This window comes from Tachypleus tridentatus, chromosome 13 (genome assembly GCF_004210375.1).
Source record: "Tachypleus tridentatus isolate NWPU-2018 chromosome 13, ASM421037v1, whole genome shotgun sequence".
Classification (NCBI taxonomy): domain Eukaryota; kingdom Metazoa; phylum Arthropoda; class Merostomata; order Xiphosura; family Limulidae; genus Tachypleus; species Tachypleus tridentatus.
The window spans coordinates 17,270,298-17,290,156 of NC_134837.1; the positions used below are offsets into that span (position 1 = coordinate 17,270,298).

At 32.7% G+C, this 19,859-nt stretch overlaps 1 protein-coding gene across 2 annotated transcripts in view; it reads left to right on the forward strand.

The window, feature by feature from the left end:
• LOC143238984 (protein turtle-like) overlaps positions 1 to 19,859 on the forward strand; it is a 574,376-nt gene that overhangs the window by 434,451 nt on the left and 120,066 nt on the right. The window contains exon 1 of one of the 2 annotated variants that reach the window (XM_076479673.1): positions 4,210 to 4,455. The exons of the other annotated variant lie outside the window; for it this stretch is intronic. Coding sequence (XP_076335788.1) covers positions 4,353 to 4,455 — 103 coding nt within the window. The 5' untranslated portion in view covers positions 4,210 to 4,352. Of the gene's footprint in view, positions 1 to 4,209; positions 4,456 to 19,859 lie in introns of those variants that run through there. 2 annotated transcript variants of the gene reach the window in all.

Below are 19,859 nucleotides of genomic sequence, written 5' to 3' on the forward strand. Positions count from 1 at the left end.
TAATGAAAAAAATTTTATATGAATGTACATAATGAGAGACCTGTATGTGTGAAGAAAACTTTCATAATAAAATATTTTTATATAAATGGACATAATGAGAAATATTCATATGTGGAGAAAACTTTCGTAATGAAATATTTTTGTATGAATGGACACAATGAGAGATCTTTATGCGTCGAGAAAACTTTCCTGATAAAATATTTTTATATGAATGAACATAATAAAAGATATTTATATGTGAAGAAAATGTTCATCATGAAATATTTTTATATGAATAAACGTAATGAAAGATATTTATATGTGGAGAAAACGTTTATCACGAAATATTTTTTTTATAGGAAGGTCATTATGAGAGACCTTTATGTGTGGATAAAACTTTCGTACTAAAATATTTTAAAATGAATAAAAGTAATGAAAGAATTTATATGTGGAGAAAACTTTCATAATGAAATTATTTTATATAAATGGACATAATGAGAGATATTTATGTGTGGAGAAAACTTTCATAATAAAATATTTTTTTATAGGATGGACATAATGAGAGATATTTATGTGGGGAGAAAACTTTCATGATGAAATATTTTTATATGAATGGACATAATGAGAGATATTTATGGGTGAAGAAAACTTTGGTAATGAAATATTTTTATATGAATGGACATAATGAGAAATATTCATATGTGGAGAAAACTTTCGTAATGAAATATTTTTATGTGAATGAACATAAGGAAAGTTATTTATACGTGGAGAAAATTTTATTATGAAATATTTTGATATGAATAAGCGTAATGAAAGATATTTATATGTGGAGAAAATTTTATCATGTAAAATTTTTTTATACGAAGGACATAATGAGAGACCACTATATGTGAAGAAAACTTTCATAATGAAATATTTTTAATGAATGGACAAAATGAGAGATATTTATGTGTGCAGAAAACTTTCATAGTGAAATACTTTGATAAGAATGGACATAATGAGAGATCTCTATGTGTGTAAAAAAACTTTCCTAATGAAATATTTTTGTATGAATGGACATAATGAGAGATATTTATGTGTGGAGAAAACTTTCATAATAAAATATTTTTTATAGTATGGACATAATGAGAGATATTTATGTGTGCAGATAACTTTCATAATAAAATTTTTTTTATAGAATGGACATAATGAGAGACCTTAGGTGTAGAGAAAACTTTCGTAATGAAAAATTTTATATGAATGTACATAATGAGAGACCTGTATATGTGAAGAAAACTTTCATAATGAAATATTTTTATATAAATGGACATAATGAGAAATATTCATATGTGGAGAAAACTTTTGTAATGAAAATTTTTGTATGAATGGACACAATGAGAGATCTTTATGTGTGGAGAAAACTTTCGTGACAAAATATTTTTATATGAATGAACATAATGAAAGATATTTATATGTGGAGAAAACTTTTTTCACGAAATATTTTTTTATAGGAAGGACATAATGAGAGACCTTTATATGTGGAGAAAACTTTCATAATGAAATTATTTTTTATAAATGAACATAATGAAAGTTATTTATATGTGGAGAAAATTTTATCATGAAATATTTTTTCATAGGAAGGACATAAGAGAGTCCTCAATGTGTGAAGAAAACTTTTATAGTGAAATATTTTTATATAAATGGAAATAATGAGAAAAATTTATGCGTGGAGATAACTTTCATAATGAAATATTTTTAATGAATGGACAAAATGAGAGATATTTATGTGTGCAGAAAAATTTCATAATGAAATATTTTTGTATGAATGGACATAATGAGAGATATTTATGTGTGGAGAAAAGTTTCATAATAAAATATTTTTCTATGAATGGACATAATGAGTGACCTTTATATGTGGAGAAAACTTTCATAATGAAATATTTTTATATGAATGAACATAATGAAAGATATTTATATGTGGAGAAAATTTTTATCATGAAATATTTTTATATGAAAAACATAATGAAAGATATTTATATGTGGAGAAAACTTTTATCATGAAATATTTTTATATGAAAAAACATAATGAAAGATATTTATATGTGGAGAAAACTTTTATCATGAAATATTTTTTATAGTAATCACATAATGAGAGATCTCTATGTGTGAAGAAAACATTTATAGTGAAATATTTTTGTATGAAAGGGCATGATGAGAGATATTTATGCGTGGAGAAAACTTTCATAATAAAATATTTTTTACTGGATGGACATAATGAGAGATTTTTATGTGTGGAGAAAACTTTCATATTGAAATATTTTTTTATAAGATGGACATAATGAGAGATATTTATGTGTGGGGAAAACCTTCGTAATGAAATATTTTTATATGAATGGTCATAATGAGAGATATTTATGTGTGGAGAAAACTTTCATATTGAAATATTTTTTTATAAGATGGACATAATGAGAGATATTTATGTGTGGGGAAAACCTTCGTAATGAAATATTTTTATATGAATGGACATAATAAGAAATATTGATATGTGTAAAAAACTTTCGTAGTGAAATATTTTTATATGAATGAACATAATGAGAGATTTTTATATGTGAAGAAAATTTTCATCAAGAAATATTTTTATATGAATTAACGTAATGAAAGATATTTATATGTGGAGAAAACTTTTATCACGAAATATTTTTTATAGGAAGGACATAAAGAGAGACCTTTGTGTGTGGATTAAACTTTCGTAATAAAATATTTTTATATGAATAAACGTAATGAAAGGTATTTATATGTGGAGAAAACTTTCATAATGAAATTATTTTATATAAATGGGCATAATGAGAGATATTTATGTGTGGAGAAAACTTTCATAATGAAATATTTTTTATAGGATGGACATAATGAGAGATATTTATGTGTGGAGAAAACTTTCATAATGAAATATTTTTATAGGATGGACATAATGAGAGATATTTATGTGTGGAGAAAACTTTCAAAATGAAATATTTTTATATGAATGGACATAATGAGAGATCTTTAAGTGTGTAAAAAACTTTCGTAATGAAATATTTTTGTATGAATGGACATAATGAGAGATATCTATTTGTGGAGAAGTAATTGATCATGAAATATTTTTATATGAATAAACATAATGAAAGATATTTATATGTGGAGAAAACTTTTATCATGAAATATTTTTTTTATAGGAAGGACATAATGAGAGACCTTTATGTGTGGAGAAAACTTTCGTCATGAAATATTTTTATATGAATGGGCACAATGAGAGATATTTATGTGTTAATAAAAATTTCACGAAGAAATATTTTTATATGAATGCACATAATGTTATTAACTTGCGAGGGTTTACAGTGTCGATTTTTGATAGTTTTTTTTTCCCTAACGTTTACGAAAATTATGTGAACTTGTAATAAACATTGTAGGAATTAGATGGCAATGTTTGACCAAGAAGTAGGTATTAAGCATTGCCCCATCACCCCAAACATTCTCGCCTTTTAAGCCGTGGAGGCGTTATAATGTGACAGTAAATCCCACTATTCGTTGGTAAAAGACTAGCCCAAGAGTTGGCGGTTAATGGTGATGACTAGGTGTCTTTCTTTTAGTTTTACACTGCTAAGTTATTGACGACAGGCGCAGATAGCTCTCCTGTAGCTTTGTGCGAAATTCAAAAACAAACGAATCAAACCAAATCTTTATTGTGTCTATAAGTCTAAGAGTAATAACATAAATTACAGTAAAGATTGTGTAGCTGGTAATTACTCTAGTAAGGAACTAAAATAATCGTAAACCTTAACAAAACAACAAAACCGTCTTTTGTTTTTTTTACAGTTACATATTTAGTAAAGTTTGAGTTTTGTTCTCAAACAGCCTTAACCTTGTCCTGTTCATGATTAATACAAAATAATTGTTCTTAAAACCTACACTTTTTGAAACTTTAATCATAGTCACACAATTCGATAAACAAAACCAGTGTGTGGTTACTTAAAGTATTATTTATTCGATTATAAAGGAAGCATTATGTACACAGGAAGAAAACAAAAGTTGTAAAAATATTGATTTTCTTCTTACAAATTGTCTCCTTTTTGAAGTGAAATGAAATTGGCGAGATGAATGTGTGTTCATGGGCCTTGAATATTTTTATTTTTATAGAGCGCCATCTGTACAGTTAACTCTATAAAAGAACCACAGATCGATGATCCTATGTATTTATAAGTTGAGCTTGTGCATTCCTCCAGCACTAGAATGTGGTATGGGGGAACATCGTAGATATTGCCAGAGTTTGCCAAAACGTGTCTCTGTTTACACGTGTCACAGTCAATACTTGGCTCGCGAAATTAAAAATAGTTCACTTCTAGTCCATTTTGAAATTAATGACCTCGTTTCCATCTATAGTATTTGTAATCTGTTTATTTTGGCCGTTTATCGATCTGGCATATGTTCGTCAAAAATCAGTTACAAAAGAAAATTCTTACGGTAGGTCTGAAAAATTTCATAATTTTTGCATATCTCTTAGTCTAGCTTTATGACTGAATAGCACACGATAAAATTATTCACTCAACTTTAAAGCAGTGTCTTGAAGTTAAGAAACAGTAAATAAAACCCACCAATTTGTTTGTAACCTCCCACTATCACGTGTTTGTAATCATGGAACATTACTAAGACTAAACGATGATAAAATGGAGTCATGCCTTTTACAAGACACTCGCACGAGATTTACTGGTCTTGGAAGATGAAATTTCTGATCTTAAATGTTCCATTTTTTTTCTCCAGAAATATTGGTTAGGTGGACTGCTTTAATAACAAACATTAAGTGGAAATAGTAGTTTTTTAATGGGAAATCATTCTCGTTTGACGACAGGGGACTGCACGTGGTTAACGGTTAATTTGAAATCGCTGCCAAGGTGATTACTTTTATAAAAGCTCTGAAAATTTGTAATCTTATCCGCACCTCTGGGTACCAAACTTGACAAAGTTGTTGTATAAAGTCTAGTCTATTTTTAGATAGGAAAATTTTTATCTCGTGCAGAAATAAAAAAATAACAATAGCAAACGACAGAGAAATGCTGTTTTATAAGCTTACATTTATTATAATTTTATTCAGAGTTTTGGTGACTTTTTAAATAAGCAAAACTTACAAAGAAATGTATAATACAATACTACAGATTATATATGTCATAAAAGTAGCAATACAAGATTAAGTCTTCAAATTTAGTCTTAATTATTAAATATTATTCATAATTTTCAATAAATCTAACTCTACGTTGATCTCTGTGACCTTATAAATAGTATACAGCTTTCGGCACCACGTATAGAAGATCTATTACTAATTCACTTTTACTGTATTTTGAAAGCCATGTTTACGTGGAACATAAAGTTAATTCTCTAGTACGTGTTGTACAAAACTAGGCTTAAATACACATATTAAATAAATCAACTTTAAGTTTGCAAATACCTAATGGTTAAAACACATTCATAAGTTGTTAGAGGAAGAAACGGCCTTCACGAAAACGTCAAGGCCACGATATTATAATAATAAACAATGAAAATAATATTGTAGCTAAAGTATGTCTTAAAAACAAGGGCATTATTACGAACGAAACGAAAAATGACAGACACAAATGAAATAGAAATATCAGGGGTAAAACTTCACAATAAAAACGTCAGAACAAAACAATTTCCATAATAAATATTTGTATTAACTAATAATATATTGTTAAAATAGATTTCAGGTAAGTCTTGCATAACGTAATTTGTATATTGCATTGTTAAGTGTCAAACATATGGTACAATGACTATCCATCTTTATGACACAGCTCAGAAGGATTCCCCATAACAATTTGTATACTACGTTGTTAGAGTAAATAAAAACGTAACATAAACAGTACTTCATGTTTAAAACACAGTTCAGGAGGGTCCAGTATCACATAACTTGTACATTACACTGTTAAAGTAAGAAACAGTTACACAAACAGTACCACAATGGAAGGTTATACATCACGTAATTTCCATATTACACCGTTAAAGTAAGAAACAGTTACACAAACAGTACCACAGAGGAAGGTTATACATCACGTAATTTCCATAGTACACTGTTGAAGAACTTTTTTATCTAACTCGTACTCAATTAAAGTGTTGTTTGTTTGTTTTTGAATTTCGCACAAAACTACACGAGAGCTTTCTGCGTTTGTGTTGAATTTCACGCAAAGCTACTCAAGGGCTATCTGCGCTAGCCGTTCCTAATTTAGTAGTATAAGACAAGAGGGAAGACAGCTAGTCATCACCACCTACCGCCAACTCTTGGGCTACTTTTTTACCAACGAATAATGTGATTAACCGTCATGTTATAACGCCCGCACGGCTGAAAGGGCGAACATGTTTGGTGTGACAGGGTCCAGTATCACATAACTTGTACATTACACTGTTAAAGTAAGAAACAGTTACACAAACAGTACCACAATGGAAGGTTATACATCACGTAATTTCCATATTACACCGTTAAAGTAAGAAACAGTTACACAAACAGTACCACAGAGGAAGGTTATACATCACGTAATTTCCATAGTACACTGTTGAAGAACTTTTTTATCTAACTCGTACTCAATTAAAGTGTTGTTTGTTTGTTTTTGAATTTCGCACAAAACTACACGAGAGCTTTCTGCGTTTGTGTTGAATTTCACGCAAAGCTACTCAAGGGCTATCTGCGCTAGCCGTTCCTAATTTAGTAGTATAAGACAAGAGGGAAGACAGCTAGTCATCACCACCTACCGCCAACTCTTGGGCTACTTTTTTACCAACGAATAATGTGATTAACCGTCATGTTATAACGCCCGCACGGCTGAAAGGGCGAACATGTTTGGTGTGACAGGGATTCGAACCCGCAACCCTCAGATTACGAGTCGCACGCCTTAACCCACCTGACCATGCTTAGCCAATTAAACTTGTTAACTTCTGTGTTGTATCATTGAAACAAATCGTAAGGCTTTACTGTCGCGGCTAATTCGTGTCGTTTGAACATTTTAATGTTATGCTTTACATCTTTTACAGAAGTTAAGATTAGTTTTAAGAGCAGGTACGACGTTTCGATCACTAGTGCAATCATTATCACGACGTTTCGATCACTAGTGCAATCATTATCACGACGTTTCGATCACTAGTACAATCATTATCAAGTTTATACAGTAAGTTTGTTACAGTTACTTGTTCTCATGACGTGTGACATTGAACTTTGAACCTAAAAACTATGTCAACTTGTCTAATATAAAACAGATAAAAAAGAAAACTTAAACTAAGATTTAGTTGAAACTACTTCAGTTAGAACTGAAAATATATCAACAAACTATATCTATGTTTGTAAACTAATAAACTAAAGTGGAGATCTCGAAGTTTTATACTACCCCTTTATCAGAAATAAGTATCAGAATATTTTGTCATTATTTGGGTTCATAACAGTTTAATGATGTACAGTTAAAGAGAAAGATTCAAGAATGGTTCTTGTCATTATTTGGTTTCATAACAGTTTAATGATGTACAGTTAAAGAGAAAGTTTCAAGAATGGTTTTTGTCATTATTTGGTTTCATAACAGTTTAATAATGTGCAGTTAAAGAGAAAATTTAAAGAATGGTTTTTGTCATTATTTTTTTTCATAACAGTTTAATAATGTGCAGTTAAAGAGAAAATTTAAAGAATGGTTTTTGTCATTACTTTTTTTCATAACAGTTTAATAATGTGCAGTTAAAGAGAAAACTTAAAGAATGGTTTTTGTCATTATTTGGTTTCATATCAGTTTAATAATGTGCAGTTAAGGAGAAAATTTAAAGAATGTTTTTTGTCATTATTTGGTTTCATAACAGTTTAATAATGTGCAGTTAAAGAGAAAATTTAAAGAATAGTTTTTGTCATTATTTGGTTTCATAACAGTTTAATAATGTGCAGTTAAAGAGAAAGTTCAAGAATGTTTTTTTAGCCCGATTTTTGAGACATTTCATTAGATCTATGTTTGTATAATATTCAAGTGAGTTGCCACAGTATCTGTGTAGGAAATGTAATTTTAACTTATAAAAATAAGTTTCTTTCTTTTCAAGGAAATTACTTATATCGTACGATCGATGTAAGTTTCTAGTAGGGTAGAACAGATAAAAAATAAAACATTGTAGAGCTTTCAAAAAAGTAAAATGAGAAAATTCACTTTATAGGAAAAGCCTTAATGTTATTATCTTAAGAGTAGAATATATCAACCAAAGAAATAAGAGAACTGACGCATTGACTCAGTGTCTACAATAAAACTTTATTTATTGTCTGTTACTTTGATAATACGATGTTGTTTCATGTAACGTAAATAGACGACCGAATAATTCTGTATCAGATGTAAAGTTCTTTACTTTTATGTTTTATAAAAATATGAAATTATTAATCAAGGAAATTCACATTAATGAAATTACTGAAATATATTTCTTCAGTTTATTTTGGGATTTTCGTCTCTAATGTGAAAACAAGAAAAACGAATAAACACTTCAGAATTGCATTACACTAATGTTTTTAAAAACAAACAGTGAAATCAAAGTAAGAAAAACTATAAAACTTTTTTTTCCAACTCATACGAGTTTAAAAGTTATTAGGTCTTATAGTTTGGTTTGTTTTGAATTTCGCACAAAGCTACTCGAGGGCTATCTCCGCTAGCCGTCCCTAATTTAGCAGTGTAAGACTAGAGGGGAGGCTGCTAGTCATCACCACCCACCGCAAACTCTTGGACTACTCTTTTACCAACGAATAGTGTGATTGGTCGTGACATTATAGCGCCACCACTGCTGAAAGAGCGAGCTTGTTCGGTGTGGCGGGGATTTAAACCTGCGACCTTTACGAGTCGAGTGCCTTAACCACCTGGCCATGCTGGGCCTAGCTCTTATGATATATCGATACTCTGAAACAATTCATTGTTTGTTTGTTTGAAGTTAAGAATAAAGCAAAGTTATCGACAATTCGTGATCTGCTCACCACTGGAATCGAAACCCGGTTTCTAGCACTATAAGTCCGCAGACGTACTACTGAGGTATTACATGCACTTCAGTGTGGTAACACTAAATAAATTATGTGATATAATAACACTAGAAAAAAATATCGATTTTAATATAAACTTATTATCAGAGTAAGATTTTTATTTGGAACGAAACCGAAACTCTACCTGACAGTCAGTGCAGCTAACTAACTTGTCGTTCTTACTTTTAAAGATGAGAATGCATTGTTGCGTCATTTGTGTACATTTTTATTAACTGTATTTCCAGTCGTAATCAGAATAACATATCTCACAAAATTCGGAAAGCTTAGAATTTTAAAATTAGTTCTAAATCATATATTAATGTAAAGCAATTTTATAATCAAAGTACCATAACGTAATAACAGTCGATACATTAAACAATAACTAATAAACAGAGACGCATAACGTCAGTACAACGTGCTTTATTTTTTCCAGTTATCTTACCAGATTAATATAATAATGATGTATAATAAATTAATATGGTTTAATGACATTAAAAATAATTACGACGTAATGATATAATGAAATAACATTTATATCATATGGTAAAACTAAAACAACTCGTATGATATATTTTTTTCCGTTTGAGTGTTTGGCTTCACAAGTTGTTAAGAAGTGATGGCTAACCCATTTTTTATGACTTGTAGTAAAGAACGTATGTGAACCCCTCAGTAATCGGACTGAAAGAGACGATCAATCTGGTATATAGTTCAAATTTAGATTCAAAGAGATAAGCAGTCTGGTAAACAGTTTGAGTGAGGAGTACATTTCAATTGTAATAATTATTGCTGTGAATAAGGTTCAGACTCAGTGAAAAGAGTGTGTGTGTGTGTGTGTTTTCTTATAGCAAAGCTACATCGGTCTATCCGCTGAGTCCACCAACGGAATCGAACGCCTGATTTTCACTATTGTAAATCTGTAGACTTACTGCTGTACTAACGGGGTGTTCTCAGTGTGGAAGTAAGTAGTTAAGCAAATACGTGAAGGTCACACTAACGAAAGTGACACGTGTGACACGACTACCTTTGAACCCAACGAAAGTTTAAGTCACAATAACGAAAGTGACACGTGTGACACGACTACCTTTGAACTGAACGACAGTTTTTTGTGCTATGTTTCTAAATAGAAAATGTGGTGACCCACAATGCTATTTATATGATCAGTTTTAAAGCTGGTGTTGTGTTCTGGATATAGTTTTCAGTAATATAATAACACTTTATAAACAACTCATATGATGTAGCAACACTCTCCAAAACAACTCATATGATGTAGCAACACTCTCCAAAACTGCTCATAAGATATAATGGTAGTCCGAAAAGAGTACTTTTCGTCATATTTATATTAAATAATTTCTAGGCGTTGCACCAGTTAGTACAATAAAAATACATTTTTATTGTTATGTTACATAATTATAATATATTTGCTTCCTTTAAAATATATTCCAACAAAACCTAACCCACAGAACTTATTTCAACACTGAACGTAAACTCTGGACATGGCGCGTCTGGATTGGCCAGAAATATTTTTTTTCTATTGATCAAAGCTCGTGATTTTAATATCGGGAATCTTCTCTTTTGTGTGATACGTAAGAACATGCAGGTGAGATGACTCTTCTCTATTGAGCTAAAGTTCGGGGATTGTTTATTGGAAATCTTCTGTATTGAGAACGAGTTAAGGGCATGTAAGTGTGTTTTTTTCTTTTGAGTCATAATTACGGTCATGTAGATTAAGCGATTCATTCCTGTGTTTGGTCATGTAAATCAAAGACTAATCTATATTAAGTCAAAATTATGGATATTAGATAAATGTTCCTTATTGGTTGAACGTTAAATATATGAAGCTGAATTGATTCTACTCTATATAGGATTCACATTGGTGTATTCTTCCAGACATGAACCGGTTTTCTCTAGCATTATTATTGACATAAAATACCAACTAGATGATCTGATGAGTAATAAACATTGAATCATAAGGTTCTAATTACAATTATAAAACAATTACCACACAACACAGAGAGTTCCAACTTAAAATTATATTAATGAACTTAAATAGGTCGATCTTGTTTATTATAAAATAATTATACTATTATCATACTATTTATTTTTACTGATATGAATATAAACTAAAATAAAGTTTAGTGAAAGAAAACTTAATGTACCGTTATATAAAAACATATATATTTGTTGGTTCTTTAAAAACGTCAGTCAACAATCGAGTTATAAATCGATTCTATAATTAATATAATTGAATCTAAGTCTTCTAGAGTTGAACTGGAAGCTTTGCTAACATATGTCTGTACATTCATTTCAATTTGTTTGATCATTAGCGAGATCACTTACGAGCGTAGTATTTCTTCTTTAAGATACAGCATCAGCACAATAATATCAAGGGTATAACCGAATATAAAGATAAATAGATCTATTTTCCATTATTGGACGAACATCGGACAGTTTATAAACTCATAATTTAATTTAAACTAAATTTGAATTAAAACATATTTCTTTGGTAAATGTCTGATTTTTTTTATGTTTCTGAACTAGACTAAAGCTTTATATAGTGTACCTTGTAAAACGCTTCTATTTGACATTTGATTATTAGGAATAATTAACTGGCTTAGATAGATTGCATTATCCATCAGTGCCATTTGCACAAAAGCAAAGTTATGATTTGCGATATCAAAAACTGACTACAACATCTGTATAGACTATTGGAAGAAAATTACTGAACTATACTCAGTGTAACTGTCATTTACAGAATTATTCAAATTGAGGTTCTCTATTTCATGGTGTTGGCTAGAGCTTTGCGTTGGAATAAAACTTTAATTACAAAATAGAATGTTAGCCCCAAAACTGAAAGTGTTTAGAATAACCACAACTACAAAAGAAAAACCAAACAGAAAAATATAAGGGAGAGGAGATACCTAATGGAAGAGTGATAATAATACGGACTTACAGCGCTGAAATCCTGGGTTCGATTCCCTGCTACAGACATAGCAGATAGTCCAATATGGATTTGCTCTAAAACACACAGAATATAAGGGTGAAGCGTAGAGAGAGCTTTAATGATCAAATCACTCAGTTTTAAAATGTACCGATTAAAGCAGAGTAAACTCTGTAAGATAGCAGAAGGTAAATGAAGTGAGCTTGCTGCAGTTTATTAAATAAAGTCTGACCGTAATTTTCCTAATATTCCTCCTCTATGATTGGATGTGGCAAAAGTTTTGGGCCAATATATAAATATTGAATTCTTTTTCTATCGACTGACACAGTTCAAATGTATTGTAAAACTGCAAGAAGTGAAAATTAATATTTTTACTCTAAATAAAAAGGTGACATTGAGGTACGAGTCCAACAAAAATAAAAACTCGTTGTTGACAGGGTAAGAATTTATATCATTAGATATTTAAAAGTAAAACAAATAAGCATTCAACGTCAAACCGAATGCGTTTACTTGCATGAGGTACAGCTAATTAAAAATAATAATTTTTTACATCTTGTACTTTGTCCTCCCCGCTAGTACAGCGGTAAGTCTATGGATTTATGGATTTACAACGCTAAAATCGGGGGTTTGATTCTCCTCGGTGGGCTCAGCAGATAGCCCGATATTTCTTTACTATAAGAAAAACACACAGTTTGTACTTCAGTGGTTATGAAACCACTATTTTCATAAATATGTGAATTCACGTTTCTATAGGTGTGACATCAAACTTTTATTTTAAGATTGCGTGATATCCGAAACGTAATACTTTACCTGGATAAAGCATGTACTCAATAAACATGCGATTTAATAAGTTGTTGTCCTAGAAACGCGATAACTATTATCTAAACGACATTTATTTGTGTAAGCTTCTCGGTTTATTTTTTTCACTACAAAGTTATACAACCTTGGTAAACGTTTGATAATTTGGACTCCAATTCATCACGAAGAAAAGCTTCCCCGAATACCTTCCAGTACTTTCTAGATTTGAATTAAAACGACCAATGATGTCCTGATAGCGTGTTCTAAACTGTTAACTGTTTTAAAGAGCGTGTGAAACTTCTGTAAAAGACATGGGATCTCTTTCTGTTAAAATAATTTATTTATTGTAAAGCTTGATTGTTTGTTGTTTGACGTGATGACAATACTTCAGTCAAAATCTGTAAAATAGATATAGTTATGTAACATATTGTTATTACTATAGACTCGGATTTACCTCATAAGATAACGTCTTAAAATACTGTTGGTTCGGCATGGCCAGGTGGTTAAGACACACGACTCGTAATCTGAGGGTTCGAATCCCCGTCGCATCAAACATGCTCGCTCTTTTTCAGCCGTGGTGGCGTTATAACGTTCGGTCAATCCCACTACTCGTTAGTAAAAGGGTAGCCCAACAGTTGGCGGTGGGTGGTGATGACCATCTGCCTTCCCACTAGTCTTACACTGCTAAATTAGGGACGGCTAGCGCAGATAGTCCTCGTGTAGCTTTGCGCGAAATTCAAAACAAACCAAACCTTAAAATGCTCTTCTTTTAACAGGACAACAGGAATATACATATTATTTCTTAAGAATATTATCTCAAAAGGACTCGTTATAGAATAACAACATCTTCAGAACAAAAGAAGAAATTCTTTGTTTTAATGTCCAGGTAAATCAATACAGAGTTTTCTCTTCTCCATCTGAAAAATTATGTTTTCTTAACAGGTTTTCTAATTTTATCTGCCTACGTTCCAATTCACACACGCGCGTGACATAAAGAAAAACCAGAATATAGATTCAGGAAACCATTTTATAACTTCGAAACTGACTGAGCTAGCCCCTTCCGACTTGATTGACGTCTATAAACATGTGTCATTAAATAACTGGCGGAACTTAACTAAGTTACCTAAACGTACTATGTTGAGTCAGCTAGTACGCTAAAAGGACTCTCTTAAAACGTCTATGAACATATCCCATAATAAACACATTTTCCTGAAATATGATATAATGAAGTACTTATAGCCCGTTTTCCAATAGTCAACACTTCTATAACTCATCTTGCCTCAGAAATCTATGCTAATGTTGCTAGTTTCCAATACGTAATACTGTCATTCCATATACTTTAACGTTAACTGTATATATAATGTGCAAAGTAAATAATGACTACTAAAACCCATTAACGCTGATGTTTGTTGCATGAAAATGACATGTCTGAAGTCATATTTTGAATAAGAAGCAGTCACATTTTCGGTTCTTAGCTTGTAGATCTGCAGTCACACTTCCAGTTCTTATCTTGTAGAAGCTGCAGTCACACTTCCAGTTCTTATCTTGTAGAAGCTGCAGTCACACTTCCGTTTCTTATCTTGTAGAAGCTGCAGTCACACTTCCGTTTCTTATCTTGTAGAAGCTGCAGTCACACTTCCAGTTCTTAGCTTGTAGAAGCTGCAGTCACACTTCCAGTTCTTATCTTGTAGAAGCTGCAGTCACACTTCCGTTTCTTATCTTGTAGAAGCTGCAGTCACACTTCCGTTTCTTATCTTGTAGAAGCTGCAGTCACACTTCCAGTTCTTAGCTTGTAGATCTGCAGTCACACTTCCAGTTCTTAGCTTGTAGAAGCTGCAGTCACACTTCCAGTTCTTATCTTGTAGAAGCTGCAGTCACACTTCCGTTTCTTATCTTGTAGAAGCTGCAGTCACACTTCCGTTTCTTATCTTGTAGAAGCTGCAGTCACACTTCCAGTTCTTAGCTTGTAGAAGCTGCAGTCACACTTCCAGTTCTTAGCTTGTAGAAGCTGCAGTCACACTTCCGTTTCTTATCTTGTAGAAGCTGCAGTCACACTTCCGTTTCTTATCTTGTAGAAGCTGCAGTCACACTTCCGTTTCTTATCTTGTAGAAAATGCAGTCACACTTCAGTTTCTCATCTTGTAGAAGCTGCAGTCACACTTCAGTTTCTCATCTTGTAGAAGCTGCAGTCACACTTCCGTTTCTCATCTTGTAGAAGCTGCAGTCACACTTCCGGTTCTTAACTTGTAGAAGTTGTATTACCAAATTTTGTTGATGTTTGTCTTGGTTTTTATTACGGATCAAGATCATATTAACTTATGTATGGTGTTATAAGATGACTAATTCTGACTATATCCTACATTTTCAAAATTGTTGTTTGTAAGATTCGCTATATGGTAGAACATTGTGACTCAGACGTGCAGTTTTAGTTTGAATTACAGATTTTTTCATAGGAACAGTGTTGTGTCTTTCTAAAGTGTAAACTTGTAGCTTTATAGTTGTCTTAAACTAGTAATGCAAAAGACACAATACAAAAATTCACTTACTATTCATAATACTTTTATATTACTCCCCTTCTCAGTAATTTATTAGTTTAGGTTCTCAACAATTAAAAATAATGTTGACGAAACAACTCATAAAATCTAATTGTGAAACCTCACGAGGCAAATCTACGAGAGTATAACGCGAGAGATTTAGTTCAGGTTAAAACACGGTCACGTGATTGAGCATTTTAAAATTTATTGGACGTAACTGTTTTATCCAGTAATATAATCAGGTTGGGCTTTTCTCATATTCTGTAGCATGATCAGGATAAAGGATTTCTACGACATAGTTATTTCAACTGCGTGATAGAGTTTTAAGGAGTATCCAGTTTTTTAAACATGTAGTGAATCATAATAACAGTACGATCAGTTTTTGTACATGTGATAAGTCATAAGAACAGTACGATCAGTTTTTGTACATGTGATGAGTCATAATAACAGTGCGATCAGTTTTTGTACATGTGATGAGTCATAAGAACAGTACAATCAGTTTTTGTACATGTGATGAGTCATAAGAACAGTACAATCAGTTTTTTTAGACGTAATAAGTCATAAGAACAGTGCTATCACATTAGAGATTCTCCTAAAGGAAGATAAGAATGGAATTCCACGCAAGGTGTTTTAGTTATAATTTGGTCAAGAAAGGAAATTCCACGAAAGACGTCCTGTTAGATCAAGTAGTATGATCAGGAGACAGATTTCCCTCAAGCTGTTCATGTTATATTAACTATGAAACCATGATGGAGATTCTCTTGAAGACAGACGTCCTGTTAGATCAAGTAGTATGATCAGGAGACAGATTTCCCTCAAGCTGTTCATGTTATATTAACTATGAAACCATGATAGAGATTCTCCTATTAGATCATGCTGTGTTAAAATTATAGAGATTCCTCCTTCGTTCCCTATTTCTACTGAAATTTTGATCTGTTATACGAAAAATATTAAATAAAAAAACGCTATTCTTGTTACTGTTGTGAATAAATAATTACTTTAAAATATTTATGTGACTGTCAGTAGGAGTTTTTGTTATGCGCATTTTTCTTCGCACGTTTTGTGAGAAATATTACATTTTGGTGAGATGAAACAAGATTTAAAAAGAAGAATTCTTTTTTTCTCTCTCTCTATCCCATGTACATGCTCGACATGGCTAGGTGGTTAGGGTGCTCGACTTGTAATCAGAGTCTCAGATTTGAATCCCCGTCTCAGCTAACATGCTCGTGAGTACGTTATAATGTAGCAGTCAATCCCACTATTCTTTGATAAAAGTACCACAAAAGTTGGTGGTGGGTGGTGATGATTAGCTGCCTTCCCTTTAGTCTTACACTGCCAAATTAGTGACGGCCAGGCGCAGATAGCCCTCGTGTAGGTTTGCGCGAAATTGTAAACAAATAAACAAATATTGGAGAGACAGTTCAGAAGTGTGTAACATGAAGCATGTTTGGTCATATTTAATAATTAGTTAAAGAACGCAGTTTTGATTTGTATCATTTCTGTTTTGTCGTATTGAATAATCAGCTGAGAAACAGAGATTCGACCCAAACCTCTTATATTTTATCTTAGGTCGGGCTGAACAATCAGTTATAAAACATAATTTTGATCTACGTATATCAGCTCCTATCATTTGTGTTTGTTCGTATTAAATAATCATTTATGAAACTCAGCTTCGATCTATATAAGCAGTTTTTATTTACGTTTGTCCGATAGAAATGAAAAAAAACTAAATTAAATTCCCACTGAAAACAACTTGTACGACTTTTCCTTCTATTTATTAGAGTTTTAAAGTGTATATAAATAAACTATTTACAGATTGCGTGTATAATAAGAAACTGTTACCAAGAGGTTTTCGAGTCCTGATCGAAGATCAGTGAAAATACCAATACGATCAGTTGTTTCCTTTGCTCGTGAAACATGTTTTGTACAGTACAAAGATTTAGCTGTAGACACACTACCGACAAAAGATATTTTAACAATAATGTATCGTGACAATACTTTTAAAAGAATACTGCCATATTCATTGTTTCAACAAAATGATTATTCGAATGAAACATAAACTGATAAAGTTCGCCATCTCAGAAAATTCAGCTCGCTCTAAGTAATGGCAAAAAGTTTATTAAATAAGATATACAAGGGACTCATCAGTGAAGTCAGCTCATTAAATTACACTGGTCAACAAAATTTTTGTTGCATTTATATCAAACAATTGGTATTACATAATTTCTTGCCCTGATTTCAGATCTGACGTTAGTTTTTTCCTCAGTGCTCTACTTTTTTTGCAATCAAGGTATTTGAAAATCTCAAAATTTCGTCATCATCACATTGACGTCGTAGTCTATCATGAAAAATATGTGATAAAATATGTTATAAAACTCTTTAATATAGCTGGGCAATAAAAAAGAAAATGCAAGATAGTATAAATGTATTCAAGTTATTTATATTAATTCAATTTATTTATATAAAACTGATTAGTAGATAAGACATTTGCTACTATGAGGAGGGAAAGCTCAATTGCAGTCTACTCAGGCATGAATTTCCGCTTGTAGCTCTTGCGTTTGTGGACTGTCTCAGGGCATTCTCGTTTAATGCTCCAGCAGTAATCTGCCATCATATGTTTGTCCCATCTCCCTTGGTAACGCTCTTCCATGGTCTTGAGGTCCTGATGGAACCGCTCGCCTTGCTCGTCACTTATAGCTCCTGGGTTCTCAGGGAATCTATCAAGATGACTGTACAGGTAATGGAGTTTGACACTCATGTTACATCCAAGGTCGCGAAAAGCTGACAACATATTCGTTACAAGGGTTTCATAGTTGTCAGCTTTTTTTATTACCGAGAAAGTTTGCCATCACCGCCACAAATGAAAGCCATGCAGTCCTTTCCTTGTCGTTCATCTTTCTGGCAAATTCTTGATCACGCACAAGTGCACGAATCTGTGGTCCATCAAAACACCTGTCTTGATCTTCTCGAAGGACAAACCAGGGAGCACAGAAAATATGTGTTGGAAGCATTCACCGTCAGTATTCAACGCCTTCATAAACTTTATATGCAAAACGGCTCGTTTGGGTTGAGAAAATATTTTACACAAACTGTTTCATCAAGCCCAGCATGATATGGAGAGGAGGAAATATGATCTTTTCCTCAAATGACAGACAATTGGATCGTTGACAATATTTGGCATACCTGCCTTCAGAGTCTCACGTATGGGCCACTCCTTCTGGTTCCAGTGCTTTTCTCGAGCTCGGCTGTCCCACATGCAAAGATAGCAGGGGTACTTTGTAAATCCTCTTTGTTGACCTAGGAGGAAAGTAACCATTTTGAGGTCCACACAAATTGTCCAGTTGTGCTCGTGGTATTTTAGTAGGTCAGTCACAGTCTTAATGACATTATATTCCTCTCGTAAATACACAGAGTGTCCAATTGGAACAGCTGCATAGACATTGTCATTATGAAGTAGAACGCACTTCAAACTTTGCTTAGAACAATCTAGAAATAATCGCCAGTCATTTGGATGGTATACTGGCATCCCTAATTCCTGGAAGACCTGAGATATTATGACAATAAACAAACATATTCTCCTCTGTAAAATATGGCACAAAAGCCTGCTCCCGATTTCGGAAGTATGACACTTTAGTTGTATGGCTCAGCTGATTCTTTTCTTGCATCCTGGAAGCTAACACTTCAGCTGCATTTTTGGAGAGACCCAAATCACGCACAAGGTCATTCAACTCTGGCTGGCTAAACTGTTGAGGAGTTAATGACTGTGGGGTCTCATAAGAAGGATCGCCAGATTCTGAAAGTATTTCTTGAGTTTCATCAGCAGTCTCTTGCTCTTGGTCACTACCCACATCTTCAGATGGAAGAAATCCTTTAAAAACTGGGATTGGGAGCTCATCAGAGTGCAGAGTAGGTCGGATTGCTGAGGGGATACTAGGATATGAGATTTTGTGTCTGTTTTTCTTGCCAATGCCCTTTGTATTGACCAGACAAAAATAGCAGTCAGTTGTGTGGTCCATCGGTTCTCGCCAGGTCATGGGAATTCCGAAAGGTAAACCCTTACGTTTCCCTTTTGTCCAGTCACGCAGCATTTCCTCGCAGTTATGACACACAATATGTGGGCCCATTTCTTGTCTTGGTCACCAAGAGCAAGTCCAAAGTACGCTTTATAAGCACGCCTCAGAAATGATGTTATATTACGCCTTTGATGAATAAGCGTGAAGCATCCACAAATATAACAGAAAGCGTCCGGCTTGTTCTCACATTGACGTCTCCTTGTAGCCATGATCAGATCTGAAACAAAATCTAAACAATTTTAATATCTCTGTTGATAACATAAACATGTAAGTAATTAACACGTTTCCTGCGATGGGACCCACCGGTGTCCCACTATTGTCTTACCTTTAACTAAGTTGCAGGCAAGAGACAAGTGTAACGACAACCTCACGTTATCATAGCTCATGCAGCACTGAAGCTGACAGATGTACAAGAGCATCGCAGCAGTTGCCGGTTTGCCAATATTGGCATCGCAGGAAACGTGTTAATTTGACCACAAACGGCTAGAATGAAAAACTTA